General features: G+C 43.8%; 1 protein-coding gene across 2 annotated transcripts in view; it reads right to left on the minus strand.

Moving 5' to 3' along the window:
* The window catches only part of CNNM4 (cyclin and CBS domain divalent metal cation transport mediator 4), a 331,971-nt gene extending 311,459 nt beyond the window's left edge, over window positions 1–20,512 (minus strand). The window contains exon 1 of one of the 2 annotated variants that reach the window (XR_013602507.1): window positions 18,649–20,512. Coding sequence is in view for 1 of the 2 variants with exons in the window: in XM_078666969.1 (XP_078523095.1) it covers window positions 18,649–20,425 (1,777 nt within the window). In the remaining variant the exon portion in view is untranslated. The remainder of the gene's footprint in view (window positions 1–18,648) is intronic. The other variant, XM_078666969.1, reaches the window with a different exon arrangement.
* Between the last annotated feature and the right edge of the window lie 256 nt (window positions 20,513–20,768).

Here is a 20,768-nt window from a genome sequence, read left to right on the forward strand (position 1 = left end):
ACCGGTGCAACATGCTCCACTGGTCTGTAATTTAACTTTGCAAAAAAAAAGCCTACATTCAACTAATCAGCCACTCTTAAAATGTCCGTCATTTTGTCTCTTGAAGAAAACACCTAATTAGCCATGGTGCTCTCATCTACCTAGTTAATGTCAATTACAACACCCCTCTATTAAGTCTCACAACAGCAGACCCTCGATCTGGCCTAACCCCAATATTTATTTCCAATACTCCTGAATACATCTTAGGAACACACATTTGGAAACTCCTCCATTCATGAAAAATATTTTGTAGCTCACCTTTTTTGCAGACCACACACCATCAGGAGTAGAATACCTACTACCTAAATCCAATGCATGGACTCTGAGACCATTCAGAAAGAAATCAAATAAAACAAAGATACCAACTTCCAACTCAGCTCTCTTAAGCTTAAAAATGTATTAACTGACTATACCGCAAATAAGCTAAAAATCCTACTTAGGTAAGACAGAACTATAACTTGCATTGATTGGTGCCTGCAATCTCTTCCTTTCATAGACTTTAACAGCAATGAACTCCTTCAAATTTACATGTTCTGGTTTAAATACGTACCTCCGGTTACTGCTCAACTGTATCAGTTAACTGTTCTGTAACTTAATTCTTATTCAAATGGATTGTGTAAGCAGCTTCCAAGGCATACACATTCGTTTCTGTGCACTAACGTACCGAGGCACTCATTGTCTCTCATGTCTCCATCTTGTTCCTGAAGCTCATGACTGCTGGTGCAGAGCAGTAGCTCATCTGAAAGGCCTTTAGATGGTCTAGATCTACCAATGTCCCTCAATGAAGTGGTTTTGTACTTCACTATACACAGATATTCTTTTCCTCCAATCCCTCCAGATACCCTTGATCCAATCTCCACCTCCAACAACTCTGTAATTGAGCTACTAATCTGGATGCAAATGCACCCTCCTCTAATGCATACCAATCGGCCAGAATTTTCCTGAAATACTCCTTCCACATCTAATCACTGTAGTCCGTCAAATTTCTTGAATTCCAATATGTCACTATATGGTCTAGATCAGGGAGCTACTCTGCTCTGAAATCAACCTAGTGTCGAAAACAATACCAGATCTCCTCAAATTCTGTCAGATTCGGAGATCTGCTTTTCCCTAATCTGCTAATATATATATTATTCTCCACATGGCCTAGAAAAATTCAACGTAATCAAAGATTTTTCATGTTCAAACAATTCGTATGCAGAATTCTCGCCTCTACTGTCCTTTCTCAAACGCTCTCTTGCGGTCCTACACAAGCCCTATCCACCGTAACTTGCATCTGAATTCTACCAAAATACCTCAACCACTCCCAGTGTCCAAATTCTCCAACCACCAACTTAACTCCTATTTTGCCCCTTCTGTTAACCTCACCTTGTCTTCCTACCATAACCCCCCTCAATGGTTTTGTGTTCAACCAATTAAGTTTCCTGTGGTATTGTGGGCCAGAGAATACAAGCTGAATCAATGAACACTGAAGGCCAAAAGCTCTAATCAATGCTCTGACTTATCACACCCTTTGTCAACATTGAAAGGCTTTCTGATTTTAATAATTTCAGCTTCCTGGCCAGCAGTTTCAAATCAACTGTACACAACTGAAAACCTAAAAACTCCAAATCTGGGCATAGGGCTATAACTAATTTCTCCACATCTTGTCTTGCGACATTATACAAATGTCATTCATAATAAACTATTTTATAAACTATTTTTCCAATTCCCCTATCTCTCAAACAAGAGATGAAAGATCTTTGTAAGACACCACAGTGCTAAAGAGAGGCCAAAACGCATACTTACAAACAGGAATCATTGTTCTTTCCCTCTGGGCTGTAGAAATACCTGGCTGTCCTGAGTTATACTGAGAGTGAAATAAGCATCCTTTAAACCTAAATTGATCACCAAAGATCTCTCTTATAAAATCTTTCTTCCACCCTAAATTGTCTATAGACTAGAATCTGCTCAAAATTCTGAAATCACAGGACTACATCCTTTGTCTTTTCTCCCCCCAAAAGCTTCACTTATGTAAACCTTGTCTTTGTCTTCATAATGAACTCCTTTTCCAACAACTGCAAAACCTCCAAGGGCTTCATTCTGAGTTCCCAGTTACCTTGTAGGGAGATACCGGGGCAGGATTTAAGAAGATCAGCCTTCATCTCCCATGCCATAACAGGGATTATAATGTCTCCTCCTTCCCCACCACCACCCAGAATGTAGAATAACACAGGGACCCGGTAAAACATAGTCCAACTCCATATCTTTTATACCTTCTGGGGAAATAAAAAGTCCAAATCTGCAAACGTATACCACCTCATTGAAGCAAGTGGTAGATGGTGTGGGGGCTTACTTTTTTTTATCAGCATTGCGGGGTGATCTTAGGGTTGGGGAGGGCAGATCCTTTCACTACAGCTGTGAAGGAAGACGTTTCTGCTCCCCCAGCAGAAGGACTCGGGCAGCCTGCAGCTCTCGAGGCTCTTTAGAGGTTTCTGAACCAGAATTATTGGGTTGGGAGTTTGAGGGATGGATAATGGCCTCTGTGAATTTGGAATACTTGTAATTGCCAAGAATGGTATTCCCACATTGGATATACCACTTGGAGCAACTTGCAATGAGGGTCTATTTTTTACTAACTCATGTTGATGCTTCTAAAAACACCAAGTATACTTGTTGCTTCAGCAGATAATTTTTTTCTAAAAACTATTTTGTAATCCAACATAGTTTCGAAACCCCAAGGATTGGTTGTGATTTTCCGCCAATTCTTCAAAAGCGTATTTAATCTGCTGTTGCTAACTGTAAAGTGAAAAAGACAAATAATTTCCCCATGCCGACCTTGGGTATTGCTTAGCATTTACCTCACTTAATGCTTTTTCCCATTTGAGGAAAAAATTATGTTGCTGCCTGAAACCAATAGAAGGAGCCTCTATTACAAAACTGGAAATGGGACTTTTCTACAGGCCTGTATGAAATCACCACTATCTTCAAATACTCTCCTCTATTAGTTTTGAGCTTTATCTAAAGCTGTACACAAATTTCCTACACTTTTGAACCAACGATTGAGCAAATTGGAATCTTTTTGTTTCTAAACTGTATTACTTTTTGGTTAATCACTTAACTTCTGCAGTATTTTTTTTTATCAGAACTGCCTTGCATATTCCAGCACACAAAGCACAGTTGTAGTTTCTTACAAAACATTTCAACCTCTGGCTCCATCCTCTAAGAAGAGTGACAACCACGATCATCCCTTTCCTCAGGGCATCTTCCGCACTGTCCATAATCCATGCCAGTGGACCCGAAACAGCCAATAACTTGTCCTGACAATTTCTATTTCCTTTCTAATCATTTTTGTGGGTCTCAGCAAAATCTAAACAAAATACTACTCAAATCAGGATCCACATTGGGTGTAATATCCATTTTGTCATCAATGTCAGGTCTTAGCACTCTGCCCTTACAAGCTAGTTTAAATGGTTGCAGATCAAGTCTTTTATGTAGTTCCCAACATGCACCATGTGCCACCAGTCTATGGCTCAAGAATGTCTTACTGAAGTACTGGAGCCCCTGGAGGCCTACATTAGACAGGATCCACTGGTGTGTGGTATGCAATGGACCAACGACAAGATAAGATATTCTTATACGTAGATGATATCCTACTTTATGAGATGGATCCTGAGAACACTTTAGAAAGAAATGCAGAGATCTTTGGCCACTATTCAGGACTGGCGTAAATCTCAAATATATAATCTTCAGGGACAACTGCAGAAATAGCCCTGCGACTATGCAGCGGAAATAGTCACTGAGGGCCTCCACTATCTCGGGCTTTATGTGACCACTGATCCAAACTCATTCTTCCACAACAACCCGTCACCACCCCTAGAGAGGCTGAAGCAAGACGTCAAACACTGGAGGTCTCTCCCACTATCGCTTCTGGGCAGAGCTGCACTTTTTAAAGGTATGTCTCTGCCCAGTTTTGAGTATGTCTTGCAAAACTCACCATACCTGATGCGCAAATAGCAAAACGTCACATGACAGGGGGTTGGAATGATGAGGGAGTGGCGCTCCCTGAAATTCTGAAATATTATTGGGTAGCGCAGTTGACTTCTATTAATGGTTGGGTCTTTCACTTCACAGAGGAACCAGCCTTCTAGGTGGATAGGCTGATGATGCAGCCGGGGGGGACATTTTGGGGTTCTCTATGGTACCCCTCAGCACCTTAACCTTCAAGGCCCAACTGCGATGGTGGTAAACCTCTAGTATACAGCCACATGGGCCTTGGGCAGAAGGGGAGGATCACACAGGCTAACTCCTATAGGACACAGAGGTTGGGTACGCTAAGATGACTGCCAGGCTTTGATGAATAGGACTTGATTGTCCTCTCCCGAGTGGGCAACTTGTGGAGCCCGGGACATGTTATCTCCCTCACAGACCTACAGCGTGACTATCAACCAGCCCCCACCAAAACATATCGCTACATACAGGTCACCACGCCCTGAGGGCGGCACTGCCAAAGGGAACAGTGTTCCCTGAGTCTTCACCCCTAGAGGACAGATTATTAGATGAACAAATGCCATGTAAAGCCACATCACTGACGTACCAGACATTGCTTAATAATACACCGGACTGACACAATTGAAAGAGTGCTGGGTCAAAGACTTGGGAGACCTAGAAAATGACAAATGGGCGAGTCCAATTAAAGATCTTCCATAACTCCTATTATGCACAGACCACACTGGTTAAAATTTGCAGTGCGCCGACTGCTGTTTGCCAAAGAGGCTGTGGCCAGACCAGTACCTTTTATCATATGATTTGGGACTGCCCAGCACTGCACGGCTTCTGGGTGGCAGTCACGGCCTGCTTGAGCGTGGTATGTGGGGCTCCCCTCACAACCTCAGTGAAATGGTATATCTTAAATGCCTGGGAGGAAAAGACTTGCTCCACATGGAACAAATATGAATCACCCTGGGGTTGGTGGTGTCGAAAAGGAATATGGCTAAGTTGTGGAGTGCGGATCAGGTACCACAATTGGGAGACTATGATATGGACTGGTATAGGTTAGCTGAGAAAGTTGTGTATGAAGGCTGAGGTTGCCCCCACAAATGGGCATAACTTTGGGAATATTGGAATTAATATAGAAGTAACATATGTGAGGGCCCAGCCCCTGAAAATATGGGCGATCAGTAGTCAAAGACCATGCTGGGGATTGTGCTGAGAGATGAGGGATGTCAGGAAATGTAGTGGTGTGATGCGATTAGAATAAAGAGGTCAATAAATTTTACAGTGCACCGTTATGTTTTGTATGTATCTTTATCGCTCAAAAAAAGATATGAAGAAAAAAAAATGGTCTTACTGAATTCAGACTAAACCTATCTTACCCCTGTGGATCGTTTCCACACGCCCTTAACACTTACCTTCTTTTCTTTGCCATTTAACTCCTCCTTTTCATACTTTTCTTATATATCTAGTATGCATTCATCACCATTTTGATCACCCTACCTCTAGGTACAAAATAGATCAAAATTGTCAATTTTCTCACTATGCTGTGTAAAAGTTTTTGCACCGCTAACAACATCCTTTCATTCAATAATGTAGTGGCAGTCTTCTGTCACTATTCTGCAACAAGTCTTCTCCTTATTTAAATTATGTTTAATGCTTAGCTTTCATTAGACACTTTCCACCTTTAATATTCTTTAAAATGTCACTCCTTTTCCTCCAAAACTGATCAACATTCCTTATTTGAGGCATTCTCTCTTCTCATTTTACCCAAGACACTTCAACTGATTCTTTTAAATATTTTCCTCTGTTTCTAAAAGTCATTTTTAGGTCTCGCCTAGACAGCTCTTTCACTGTCTCTTCAAGACATGCTGTGTTCAGGATATGAGCAATAAGCCCTGCCCATCTTTTCAATTGGCTCCTGTACATGTCCTTCGCAAATGGTGGCTTTTCATTGGTCAATAGGCTTAGTAGTCCCTCCATAGTACCGCTTATTCTCTTCCCCTGTTACGTGTGTTGTTACTCCCTAGGTTTTAATTACAGCCTCAAGGCACTACTTTCTTAAAAAGCTTCAGGCAGGGCACACACTTGATCCTAAGCTAGGCTGGCAGCGGTTACTTCACTCACTAGAACATCTCACATTTATATGAGCCCGTCTATACATTTCCCTTCATCAGCTCCACACAGTGCAACCCAATCCAAAATAAATGTAATAATTCTTTTGTCACATTTCAAAGCTACTAATTGTATATATGGACTTGGCTATTTGAATGTAATGAAAGAACAGTCTTGCATGCAATGCATTATGGGTAGGGTGGATTTACCATATCTTCTGCAGGGTGCAGTATCATATGTGACCAAAAGAAGCCCCCTTTTGGCCACCTATGGCACTGCACCCTGCACCATGGCTAGGTAAAAATCATTGTTATTTATAATGCCAATAACTCCAACTTTATAGATATGCAGTGCTGGTGCCTTGCTCACTGGGGACCTCTAGGAGCAGCTTCCGTTACTGCACCTAGACATGCAGTGCTGGTGCCTTGCTCACTAGGGACCTCTACGAGCAGCTTCAGGACTGCACCGATACATGCAGTGCTGGTGCCTTGCTCACTAGGGACCTCCAGGAGCAGATTGCGGTACTGCACTAAGACATGCAGTGATGGTGCCTTGCTCACTAGGGACCTCCAGGAGCAGCTTGCGGTACTGCAGTGAGACATACAATTCTGGTTCCTGGCTCACTGCGCAAGCATTGTAATGCACTAGGTCTCGCATTACTGAAAGTATGAGCTATTGGCGTTGTATTATTATCTGCAACGCCAATACCACAAACTATCAGCATGAGTCCTTTTACATTGCAAATGCTTGTAATAAATTATTGTGTATCAAAGTACTAGTTACATTAGCGCTGGTCTACCCCATCTTTGTCGTTTCTAACTCATTCTCTACATACTTCACTCTGTTTGACTCAAAATAGGACTCCTCTCTCACTAAATACTTTTACGCTTTTCGCAGCCAATATTTCTGATGCCCTTAGTACTTCGCGCAACTGTATTTGGCAGAAACATGATTGAGTCTCAAGATGCCAGCGAGATCTTGTAAAACGTGATGGCGCATACACGTCACCAAGCCGGCCTACCCACTGAAATGCTTAAATCGCATGCACTGCGGACACCCTGTAATCCAATGCTCACATGCTCTCTCCTGAATGTCTGGCTATTTTCAAATGCAAGTAAATATTCACACAGGCGAACTACCTACATACTTTGCTTTGTTTAGTCATCATAATAGTTATTCAAAACGCCTTACTTGTGCTTGCATAGCCATCCAGGTTTGAAATTCATAACATTAAATCAAATTAAAGAATATCTGTTAATACTAAGATAAACACCATTACTAAAATAACCATCTTATGCTCCGGCTAACGCTCCCAAAAATTAGAAGCAGTAATTCACATCCTTTCCTTATCCACTTAACTTTTTTGCCACTCAAAACCCCCTCAATTACCTTCTTTACACAGACAAACCATACTTAACTATCGAGGAGCAGCCCCCAAAGAGGGAGAATGGTGGACAGCATGGCTGTTACACAGACAGAAGGAGGATTCTAATTCTATGGTTGGTAGAATGTTTCGCACCCCTTAAAAAGATATATTCCCTCCCTTGGAGTTGCCCTATTAGTAAAAGACGCTATCACATTCTGTAGGTTCGGCAGCTAGTAGCTACAATGCTCAAATACTCACTTTTTTCACTTCAACGTAGACTGTTCATCCCTTGTTATGCTATTACACTTTTATTGACATGTTGCAAAATACAGATTTGAATAACTAATATTTTATCACAAACTTAATAAATAAGCAACAGAGAAAATTAACTTCATTGTGTAGTACCAAAAATATACAACGATCAGATTTCCAACTTCCAACAGCACATATCTATTAAAGATGAGCAAACAAAGAAACAGCTACAATTATGTGGAAAATTAACCATTAAAAAAAAAGTTTTTAGCACAATTTGTTTACTTAGATATTCTAAATCAGTCAATGGCATGTCTACGTCAAATAAAAAATATTTAGCTTACATCTTCAAAAGCAACATCATTTGCATAATATCTCTAAGTAAAAATACATTAACACTATCTCCTTATGGCATTACATAAAGCACGATAACAGTTTTACAATAAACACTCGGAGGTAGTCTCTAGCCTTCTACTTCCCAGACGTATTAATCCGTTTAAAAAAAAAAAAAAAAGTTGCCACTGTCCCCATCTGATGACGCTTTTCTCTTCCTGCAGCAATACATTAACTAGATGGAGATACGAGGACTGGATTTAAAAGTGTTCTAACTCCCGAACAGCACATTACACCAAGTGCAGGAGTAACACAGAATGATGCACAGAAGAGGCTTTGTGAATAAAGCACCTTATCTTCTGCCTCTGTCCGAAATGGACTGCAAAGATGGCTTAAGGCATTTCTTCATGGATTTCTAAAACTGGACAAGAGCATAAGTGAATAGTGGTGTCTACATAAGTGAATAGTTGTGTCTACATAAGTGAATAGTGGTGTCTATCAAATGTATCCTGCGGAGGCAGAGCTACATTGTCTGTATATTTTGTCAGGCAATATAGATCCAATAGATTTTATGGCTAGTGATAAAGTTGATTTTAAGAGTTGCTTTTGAAGTTATAGTTGGAAGAGTTCAAACATTATCAAAATTCGAATGAGTATATTATGCCTATTTAAAGGCAAACCTGGCAAGGATTATCCAATAATTCTAGCATACAGCATGCTTTTAATTAAGTAACCAGGTATGTGGCACCTCAAGCATTTACCCCACCCACAAAGACAGCTTTTGTTATTAAAGCATACCAAAGACAGACCTCACCATTAGAAAACAATCGTAACTCAACCAACCTGCATTCCATAATCTATCTAATAAAGGCAGCATGATAATGACCAAAAGATTCTCTTAATATACTTCAGACTAAAATAACCCTTCTGTGCACCATGGAAATAAATATGTCCACAGAACACACAAAAAAAGAAATATTTTTATTATCAGAAGTCTTTAAAGCTTAGCCAGCCCCATCTAGTTTCAATCAGTGACTAGGGAGTTTGGGCATTTCTCAATATCAAGCAAAAGAATATCGAGTTGGTATAGAAACAAAAAACTGTAACAGCAGGTTATCTTAGTGCTTCTAGAACATTATCTATACGAAATGCTGCCACAATCTTGGGTATTTACAGCACCGTAATTGGCAAGTGCTCTTGTTACCCAACCAAATTATTAGGATTGCATTGATCTTGAAAGAATGAAAGGGTAAGTCCTGCCTACCAGATCAAAACCAGTGTACCACGAGTTGCACACAGTTCTCCACAACTAAATGAATGATCTACCTTAAAGTCATAATAGAACATATCACACTTGAAACCACAGAAGATGTGACTATGCCTCTTAGAAGAGGGACGGCAGGTGGGAGGGAGTGTAACCCAGACAACAGAAGGGATCCACCCAGACAACGAAGGGTGGCTGGGTGGCGGATCAACCAAGACAACAGAGGGAGGGCAGGCAATCCAGACAACAGAGGGTGGGTGGGCAGTGCAACCCCGACAACAGAGGGTGGGCGTGGCACCGGGGCACCGCAACCCCGCCAATAGAGGGTGGGTGGGGCAACCCAGACAACAGAGGGTGGGCGGGCAACCCAGACCACAGAGGGTGGGCTGGGCAACCCAGACAAGAGGGTAGGTGGGTGGCTTCCTACAACAGTGGGACAACACAGATAGCGGAGGAAGGATGAGCAGAGCATCACAGACAACAGAGGAAGGTTGGGTATTTAGGCATTATAGAAACATCGGAGGGCAAGTAGGCAGAGCATCACAGATAACGAAGGGAGGGCAGGTGGAGGGGCATCAGAGATAACGAAGGGAGGGCGGGTAGAGCATTACAGATAACGGGAGGGCAGGTGATGCATCACAGATAACAATGGACGGGTGGGTGGAGAATTACAGATAAAGGGAGGTCAAGTGGGGCATCACAGATAACAGAGGGAGGGTGGCCATGCCCCACGAATTACAGAGGGAGGGTGGCTGGGGTCTGGGCATCATAGACAACAAAGGGAGGGCATGTGGGACATCACAGACAAAGAGGGGGTGGGTGGGGCATCACTGACAACAAAGGGAGGGCGGGGCATCACAAACAAAGGGAGGCAGTGAGGAATCATACGAAACAAATGGAGGATGGGTAATCACAGACAATGAAGAAAGGGTGGATGGGTGGGACATCACAGAGAGAGGGCAGGGCATCACAGACAACAAAGGGAGGGCAGGTGTGTAAGGCATCACTAACAAAGGGTGGGTGGGGCATCACAGACAAAGAGAGTGGGTGAGGCATCACAGACAACAACGGGAGGGTGGTGTTACATCACAGACGACGAAGGGCGGGTGGCGGGATCATTATGTACAACAAAGGGCAGGTGGGCGGGACATCACAGACAACGAAGTGCAGGACAAAGAAGGGCGCAACATCACAGAATGAAGGACGGGACATCACAGACAACGAAGGGTGTGTGGGTGGGGCATCACAGACAACGAAGGACGGGTGGGTGGGGCATCACAGTCAACATAAGGTGGCTGGGTGGTCACAGATAACGTCACAGATAAAAGGGAGCCACCCAATCTTTAGCTGGTATTAACATCTCTACTTTAGATAGTCCATCTCCCAACAAACTTGGCGAGTTAACAACCTGCCAAAGAGGCTCGAGAGTCTTTCAGTGTACTTGCCGCCCTAAGATCTTACAATGCCATCTCCCTTATTTCGGCCTTCCTTGTGGCGATTACTTCTTTATATGATTTCTGGCTAGGGCTTCTCCTGCCTTATCTCGTGGATGTTTGGCAAGTGCTAGCTTTAGTAACTTATGGGCTTTAGAGCAAGAATAATTGGACCATCTAGGACTGGGACTAACCTTAGTTGCACTTTTGGTTAACCTAGCTACCATATAGCTATTTAAGATGGAATGGGCTTGTATGACATCTGCTGGATTTGCATCATCCCGCAAGACCATAGCAATTTCTGGGTGATTATTGGTAAAGAAATCTGCAAAAAAGCAGTCTTTATCGATTTTCTCCCATTTTATGTTTACCCATTGTCCTTACTAAATTCTACTGTAAGTTGCAGAGTAGCCTGGGTGTTTTGACCAAGGTCCAGTTGGAATTTCATGATTAGGGGATTGTTATTGCTTATGCAGCTACACAAAACATTACATTCATTGTAAGTGCAGGAGTCAGTTCCTCAGAGATTACCATGCGATCTATAGTAGTTTGCACCCCACCCCACAAATGTTGGAATCTGCCGGGAGTCTACATTCTGAAGATCTTGGGCAAATTGTTTGCAAATAGCAATCTGTTCAACAAATCCCCATACAGCAGGTGCCTACAATGTGTGAGAGGTTGATCTGACTCGTCACTAATACTACATGAAACCATAACTTTTGGGTCACACAATTGAATATTAAAATCGCCCACCCAGATTATTAACACTTCCTTCTTATGCTTAGTATGCACTTTAGGTAAGGCTTTCTGTAGCCCATTTACCACTTTAGTCACAGCAGAAGCAAATATGTTATGATCATAATTTACCAACTATAAATCATAAGGTTTCTGCAAGGTGATTAAAAGTATGTGAAAATGCTATGTTGTGATAACTTCTTGTGCTTTAGAGTCTGCAAATGTCACGGATATAAAAGAGACCAAACCACCTTTGGCCCGGATAGATTTCGAGGCAATTGCTGAAACATGATGGCTGGCATAAATATTTAAATGGGGAGAATCTAGCAGCCAAGTCTCTTGGCAAAAGATTATTGGATGTCCGATCAGGGTTATTGAATTGTGGGCAGAATCTGCCTACATTTCACAAGATTATACTCTCAAGTCTTTTCCTGGGTAGTAGTAACGGAGGACAGACACTGAGTTGCCCCTGGGGTGGTGGGGGGGGGGGGGAGAGTCACTAGGTTCCTCTGGGCATTGGGCGTTTTGTGATAGTCAGTTAAGTTGTTTGAGTACTGAAAGAGCCTAAAGTCTGTTGGAAAGAGGAATGCTGCTTTGAGGATGGTGGGTCATTACCGCATCCTTTTTGAGGGTATTGATTGGACCAAGTTGCAAACCCTTGCCATTGGTACCCTGCAAATAGAGTCGTTTCGGGCCACAGAACAAATTAAGGGGCTGGGCTCTAATACCCTCCGTGGCGGTTTTAAAAAGACAATGAAGTAAAGCCTGCACCAAATCTGGTCTTCTAAAATGTATGTCCACACAATCACCATACGAAGTTTTCTCAAGTGGTCCACCTCGTAAAACTCTCCTAGTAGTGCTTATATCTTTTGACAGGTCTCCAGACCATCCAGAATGCTCCCTCAGCCAATGTGAGACCTTGTTAGGTAAAGAATATGGGATTCAAAAAGCGAAGATTTTATATGTGTGACTTTCCAGCACAATTATGTAGAGTATACACTCTGGTGGAATATGGGTCAGACAGAGGGCCTCATCCCGATTTATACTGCAGGAGCCATGGGTAATCGGGAGGACACTGCTATCAAGGCCTCGCGGCTCATGAGCTAATCTTTCCCTATGTGGGAGTGAACTAGGGAAAGCAGATCTAGCGGCCAACACATGCGGGATTCATAGTTTCCACACCCTTCCGAGAGGGGAGGGTTGGGTTACATGATTGGATACCTGCACCAGGTCCGGATATACATTTATACAGCCAAAATCTTTTTCAGATCTCTCCAGGGAAACTAACTAGGAAATGATTTTTTTCTTTGGTGGATATAATGGTGCCGAATTTCCCTTCCTAAGTACTTAGTCTCTGTGTGGCGCAGGAACAAAAATGACAAATGTTAAGGTAATTCTCCATCTAGTCTATTCTAGCTAAACATTCGGAAACAAACGTATTGACATCACTTTTAGGGGTGGTAGCCTTTTTAGAAGATTTCTTCCCCCAACTACTCTTGCCACTTGGTATTTGCTTCTCCTGAGTCACGAAAGTGACCTTAGATTTGAGAGGTTTTGATAGATACTATTTTAGAAGCATCTTGCCTGCTACTCTTGGAGGGTCAGATATTAAATCAAGCTTATCCAGAGCTTGAGGATCTTGGATGACACATTGGTTTGGCATGCCAAGTGCAACATAAGCGTCATTACAGGTGGGTGGAACCCCGGAATTTAGGATGACTGGGGGGAAATTAGGTTAGAAGACGCCTTTAGGTTAGAGTCAGTTGGATCCACGACTATGGATTTAGTGTCAGATTGACTATGCTCTGGGGCACCGGTTCTCTTTAGGGTAGAGTCCAGACAGACTTCCACATAAACATTGTCTGTTTCAATGGCCTCCATGACAGATAATTTGTGATGGAGTTGGTATTAGTAACCAAATTCACCTTTTTCACGCAGGCTGAATCATGACCTCCCTTCCACTTTCCCATTTTCCCACTGAGTACCTGTTGAATGCTTAGCAGGATATAGATGGTCTTCTCCAGGTTTCAAGATGTACCCCTGATAATTTGGAGTGCCCGGGCCAAGAGACAGAGCCCAGCCTCCTCCGAGCTCCGACGGGCACAGAGGAGCCCGCTCTTGGCCCAGGCACGTCTCGTGCTGCGGGACAGGGAGCTGGGCTTTAATAACGCTTTGCCAAAATCCAGTGAGAGTAGTTGACAGAGCCACCTCCTAGGGCCATGTGCACTCTGGACGCTGTAGTCTGCAGTTCCCCACTGAAGCAGAACGAATTCCGGCAACCCTCCTAACTTCAATTTTAGCCAAAATGAAATCTACCACTTACTACCACTACCACCTTCCCAGTGCAATAGATAACAAGCATTTCCACACAGATTATGCGCATCCAGCACTGTTGGGCAAAAGTATACTTTGTTCAGGGTAGCTACCCTAATTCCTGTGAAATCCAGTCAAGTTATACCTGCTCAAAACGGTCAGTTTTTAACATGCACTTGTTAATCAACCTGCCTGTGCTAGTTTTCTTAATAACTATGTAGAGGTTGAGCTAGAAAGCCATCTTTCATTGTATACTATTCTCCAGTACTACCAATATTGTGTCAGTCCTTGATATAGTGGAGTCCACTACAGTGGATAAAAAGCCTCCCCATACATACACAGAAAGAGGGATGTCTCTGCCGGCTTGTGCTACTAGATATCTTGGTTACTTTTTGGTACTTAGCTTTTTAGGTACTCAGCACCGCAATGCATTATATTTGCAGGTGTCTTCCCTCACAGACATTCATCATGTGGGAGAATAGCTACCATTAAAGATTCGATGTTTTGCACATTTTGATGCTCAAGCCCCCAGAAACAGAATTTTTTCTTATCGCTTGATCACCATGTCTCGTCTGGATCTTCCGGATTCCCTTGCTTAGATACCCTTGGTACAACTCCAAACCCATCCTTTTCGGTTACATTTCTGGGTTTCACTCTTGACTTTTCTACGAACTTAACACTACACATCAGCAAACTTGCTTCAGTGTGCTCATTTCAGCTTCTATTTCTAATGAGAATAAAAAAAATATTCTACCTCCTTCTCGCTTCTACTCCACTATCCATACTCTTGTTCTTGCAATACTGGATGATGGTAATAGGGTCCTCTCCGTTTTCCTGTGTCATAGATCTCCTGTTTAAGTCTCAGCTAAAGACAACTTCAGTTCTCTGTTGGCCAGACCTACTGTTTGCAATACACAGAGCGGGCCTTGGGTCAGCCCCTTGCTTATGATTGGATGGCAGGATTGTCTATCTCAGTTGTCTAATCTTAATTCAATGGCTTTCCTCCCCATATATGTGTATTTCTCGCCCATGAGCATTTCGTTCTCAGTGCTCTGATTTGTTAAATTGTAACAAATCACTTCAGACATTGCTTATATGCAGGGAACTACTTTTTACTTTTTGTTGATGCACTTCTTAGGATTGCATGTGTTTTCTAGCTGTCTCCCCACATGCTGCTTCCTTCAGCCCCATTCCTTTCTCCCTCCCTATTGCTTCCTCTCCCCTAGCTAGCCCATTGCATCCCTGCATCTCCCCATCCCGCCCATTGAAAAAAAAGATAAATGCTCACCTGCCACTCTGTTATTTCCCCACCTCTTCCATTTATTGACCCTACTTAGAAGCTTTCCGACCACTTTTATGTTCAATTTTAGGTCTCACCTGAGCCAGCGCATGCGCTGCCTGGCGAGACATTTAGTAACTGGGTTTTAAAAGTGCTACCCACAGGCTTTTGCAGGCCACCAGCTTGATGTTACGCGCACAAGTGCGCGAGACATGCACAGCTGCCATCTGGCTTTCTGTAATGGCTTATTAAGCCTTACAGCGCACGTGTGAATCCCCTCCCCGACCCCCTCCCTTCTCCCACTCCTTCCTCGTCGTGATAACTTTCACTTTCCCGCGCTGCCAATGCTGGTTTTTTTTTACTTCGAGGCAAGAGCGTTTTAGTTTTGCGCAAGGTAATGTTTTAGTTTCTGTTGACTTTGTTCCCAGGCAGGTAGACATGTTATTTTTTTTGTTGGAGTGAAGCGCGTAATAGTGTTTGTGTTTTTTTTTTTTTGAGCGAAGCGCGTAATATTGTTAGAGCTGAAATGTTACCGCATCGGCTATCCCTCGGGTGCACCGGAAAAGAACCCTTGGTTGCTCCGTAATTCTTTCCTGTTCCCACCCCCCTCCCATTGTCCGCGTTCCTTTTGTTCTCGCACCGCTCCCGCTGTCTGTTGTCTTGCAGCTGTTGGATGAGGCAAAAGCAAACCACTTCCAAACCGCCGAGATTTTGCTTCTCAGTAATTCCCTGGACCAGGATTTTCCATCTAATCGCTCCTGAGCATGTAGAAGTTATATGTGCAGCACCCTACTAAACTGGAGGCTCTTACTTTGTTTATGTATTGCAAAATTGAAAAGCCTTTAAGACTTTAATGTTTAATGAGTGTTTTCAGTTGAAAATTGGAGAAAATGGATCCCCGATATCGTTAAAGCCTATGTTTGAAGCCATGACCGTGGGAAGTCACTTAAAATTACCTTGGTGGCAGGGGCACTGAACCCATAACTGTTAACCGTGTATCGGCGTTCCAATTTGATAGTGGTTATTTTTGGGCATTGTTGCAACCCTACCCAAGACGTGAATAATGCCTGCTGCATGTGGAATCTGGTCTGTGCCCACAATTGCAACCAATAGCGCCTGATGAGTTTCCTTTTTCCGTTCCGACTTTGCCCCAATTTGCAAACATGCCACTGTTTTAGCTATCTAAAACACAAATTGGGTTCACTATTATTTCAGTACCCGGGCCAATTTTCTGACCCATTTCGACCCTGCAGACTTCACCCTTCTTCGAGACTCAAAAGGCTGAAAGGTATGACCTTGGTGAACCTGGCTACTATGCTGTTATCACTGCATTTCAGTCATACAGGAAGAGATTGGGTGAGTAGTTTGCTAGATTTTATATTTTACCCACCGAATTAAACAACAAGAATTGGCATAGCCAATTGGTCTCGCTTTTGGGACCTTATAAGTGTTTAGCCATGCAACAGTTGATGTTGCACAGAGGATATTGAGCTGCATAACTAAATACTTATATGGTCCCAAAAGCGAGACCTATTGGCTATGTCAATGCTTGTTAATATTGTTTTGCACTCAGTGTTATTAGAGGTAGTCCTCCTCGAAATGTGTTTCACCCATATCAACATGGCCTCCTGCAAATGCACACACACACGCGCAGTTGGCTCAAACCAAAGGGTTTGGAGTATTTGAACAAACCCATCCAGAGATGGCTGCAGTGGAAACGTGCACATCCACGTTGGCTATCTCTGAATGTGTGTGGTCAAATAGGACAGATGCATTCAGATGGCCACAGCAGATGTTAGTGTTCATTGCACCAATCTCTGAATGGGTTAAAATATAAGCAATACAGTAGATGGGCATGCATACAAGGCAAACATCACTGAATGTATTTGTAATGTTGTTTTAACAAACCTATTCAAAGATAGCAGAAACAGACTGTGGTAGCTATTTTACAAATAAATGCACTGGCAAAGTCAGTACATTTCTTTGCAGATACCTATTGGCTTTGCCAATACTTTTTTAAATGACTATCCTTAATATATGCTACAGGACTTGAAACGCATTTATCTTGGGACAGCCACCCTACTTGACAAATATGCTGCATACCTCAGGGAAAATAGGGGTGATCTTGAAAGTAACTAGGAGCAAGACGCTACTGTGCCCGTACATTGCCAAATTCTGACATGCTAAATCCTTTATGCTGCCTTTCTGTCCCTTCACCTCACATGGGGAACTTCCTCCCGCTTTAGCATCAAACTATGCCCTACTTTCTAGCTTTTCAGAAAGTCTCAAGACCTTTTCTTTAAATGCAATGCTACCCCAATCTAAGCTGATTCTTTTATCAAGTCTAGTCGCCAAAATGTATGCATCGTTTTGTTGGTGTTTGTCCTTTTTTTCTTTGCTGCATTTAAATGTTATATATTTTTCCTTTGTCATGTTTACAATTATCTGTACAGTGCACTGCTGCATTTAGGCTCAACGGCTCCTTATAAATGTAATAAGTATAAATAAAGAAAGAATATCACTTTATTGCGCCTCTCGTCCCAGGGATCCTCTGACCGTGACCTCCTGAAATTCTTCAATCCAGGGCCCATATTTTACATGGGTTATACCGTTAGAAAAGGGTAGCCACTCATCGACTCCCTCACATAAGATTCCAGCACTGGAACAACTACAAGTAAAGAATTGTTCACTGCTGCTCCCTATGCAATACTCGTCTTGTAGGAAAAGGAAGTTTACACAGCCTGCTCCTTCAACTTTGATGAAGGCCTATGCTGCTTCCTATACCGGTGTACCCAGAGTTATACAACTGACATCCACGACAGACCTCGCAAGGGGTATAGAAAGCGCCCTATAAATACAAATACCAAAACTAAATGAAGCATGCACCCTGCACTGGTTGGAAGTGTTAAATCAGTTTGCATTGCTACTCCAAACATACCTAGTGTTTCAGACTGAGTGAGGGGTAGTACTGCAGCATGTCGTGGCATGTCGATGTGTGAGAACATTATTTCCCTGCTGAGCATTATTTATCTAAGATGGAAATCCGCTTGTGATGCATGGGCAGAATGCTGTATGCAGGAGAAGCGTGCTAACAAGGGTTATGTCAGAGAATGTATGTACCACTGCTGCACATGCTTTACCTGTTAGAGGAAAAAATAAAACTAGCAGTGCTACTGTCTCTGATGCACCTGTTCTTCAAACACACAGAAGGTTACGCTGTTGTGGTCTGTACTACAAACTATACTGTTGCTTCCCAACCTATTCATATTGAGTATACCTCCATAGAATACTTACTCACAAACCAATTAAATGGCATAAGTGGCATGGGGACAAACCAATGTGCATAAGGTTCGGTATCCTCAGAAGCTGGCTCAGAACTAACCAATGCAACCTATAACGTCTGATGAGTGTGGACCACACTAATGAGTCAAACTGTAAAGCTTCACACCACAAAAGAATCGCCCCTAATGACAAAAAGAACTTGGGAGAACTAAATAAACATCGGGAGGGATGAGCACCAGTGCAAGCCCCAGTCTTAAAGTCATACCTTTCTTAAACTCCTCCAGCATGGCATCCAGCTTAGTGTCGTGGAAGACGAAGTGCACGGGATGATTATAGAACTTGGTGATGGTCTTCAGTGTGGTGCAATCGTCAGGGTCAACAAAGGCAAGATCCTTGACATAGAGAATATCTACAATGTTTGAACGATCTTCTTCATACACTGGGATGCGGGTGTAGCCACTCTCCATGATCTCCGACATGGTGTTAAAGTCAAGGACAGCATCGCTGGCAATCATGTAACAATCACTGATGTGTGTCATGACCCCCTCCACAGTCTTAGTGCGGAGCTCCAGTGCTCCCTGGATCATGTTCAGCTCCTCCTTCACCAGGTCGTTGTAGGGCTCTGTTACTTTCAGCATCTCCACCAGCTTCTCCCTGTTGTACACTGTGCCAATCTCCTGGCCCAGGATGCAGTCCAGCAGCTTGCTGATGGGGAATGAGAGGGGGAATGTGACCAACATAAAGAACTTGGTCAGTCCGATGGTGTTGGCACCAACTGCCAGTCCATGGCGGGAACATAGCGCCTGTGGAACTATCTCACCGAAGATGACAATGCCAATAGTGGAGGCTACAACAGCACCCAGCCCTGAGCCAATTAGGTCATCCAGCAGGATCGTGAGTGTTGTGTTGACCAACACGTTGCCCAGCAGCAAAGAGCAGAGCAGATAGTTGCCCTTGCGGCGGATTGGTTCAATCTTGCGTGCATATCGCTTCTCACGTTCTGTGCCACAGTTCTGCACAATGCGCAGTTCCATGGGATCAAGTGCCATTAAGCCCAGGTTCAGCCCGCTGAACATACCTGATAAGGCGAGCAGTACCAGGATCAATAGGATCTGGAACCAAAGCGGCAGCAAAGACTTCTTCTCCTCAACCACTCGGAGACGGCCTTCAGAGCCTGTGTGTGCCCTCCAGGTACCAGCCCAGGCCTGGCTACAAAGCACATAATCCTTGGCTACCTCACTCTTGCGCAGTGGTTTGGCCTCCAGCTGCAGCACACCTGAGGTGCCATCAGCACTCATATTCAGGCCAGGAGTGAGCACCAGATCTTTGGTGGCAGCGATGCCAGAGCATGTGTTATTGGATTCCAAAGCATCCTCTTCTTCAACAAAGAGGACTAGACGCCAACTGTCTGGCCCCAGGTGGAGGCCATAGAGGCGCAGTTGAAAGTGGCTTCCTTCCATCACCTGCAGCAGCCCACCATCCAGCACAGTTGCTGGTTTATCACTGCCATCCAACCGCATTCCAAGGATGTAGGGGGTGTTCGCAGATGGCTCAAGAGCCCGAATTGCCCTGGTATGGTGGGCAGGAGCACGTAGGGATGATGAACCTGGGTCCAAAAGATCGGGGTCAGAGGCTGCGGGGACAAAAGTATGGAGGTCATTCGGCCTTCTGGATAAAGACTTCAGGTAATGGGCTCCTGATGCTGGACGGTGAGGATTAGTGGGCTTCTGATCAAGTGACTGGAGATCAGTGATCCCTGTTGTTACAGCAATGTGATCTAGGGCTCCTGTCGGGTGCGATGATGCTCCCGAAACCTCAGCAGGTGCACCAGTGTTTGCAGAGAGAAGTACAGAAACCTCGGGGATCAAGGATGGTGGGTCAAGGGCCCCTTGATTGAAAGGATTTGGGTCTGGAGCTCCTGGGTTCACAGCAGGAGATGCAGTAGTGTCCGGGGTCGGGGACGTCCTGCCAGGCCCGGGCAGCAGTAGCAAAAGGGCAAAGAGGAGCTGCTGCTGGCACGGAGGGCCGCGGGCCGCCACCATGATCTGCCTGCGCCTCTGCCTAGTATGGGCGCGCTCAGCAAACTGAGAGCCCAGGTACTGCTACGACCCGACCCCTCCTGCTAGTAATGACGTCAGGAAAGACCACGCCCATAATACAGACAAGCTGCGCCTACTGTAGGAGGTGGAAACGCCTACTCCTACATGCTGTCCCTTCCAAGCAGGGGATTCTGCAACCTGAGCCTTGCCTCCCGTCCCACGACAGACGATATTAAACATCTCAATTCATCTTGTTTACTTCAGGCTAAAACCAACTTCCATACTGGAAAACGAGTGGAGGCCTTACAAAACAGTTTTAAAGAGAATAACATACTAAGGAGCCAGA

The sequence above is a fragment of the Lissotriton helveticus genome, chromosome 11, assembly GCF_964261635.1.
Source record: "Lissotriton helveticus chromosome 11, aLisHel1.1, whole genome shotgun sequence".
Lineage (NCBI taxonomy): Eukaryota > Metazoa > Chordata > Amphibia > Caudata > Salamandridae > Lissotriton > Lissotriton helveticus.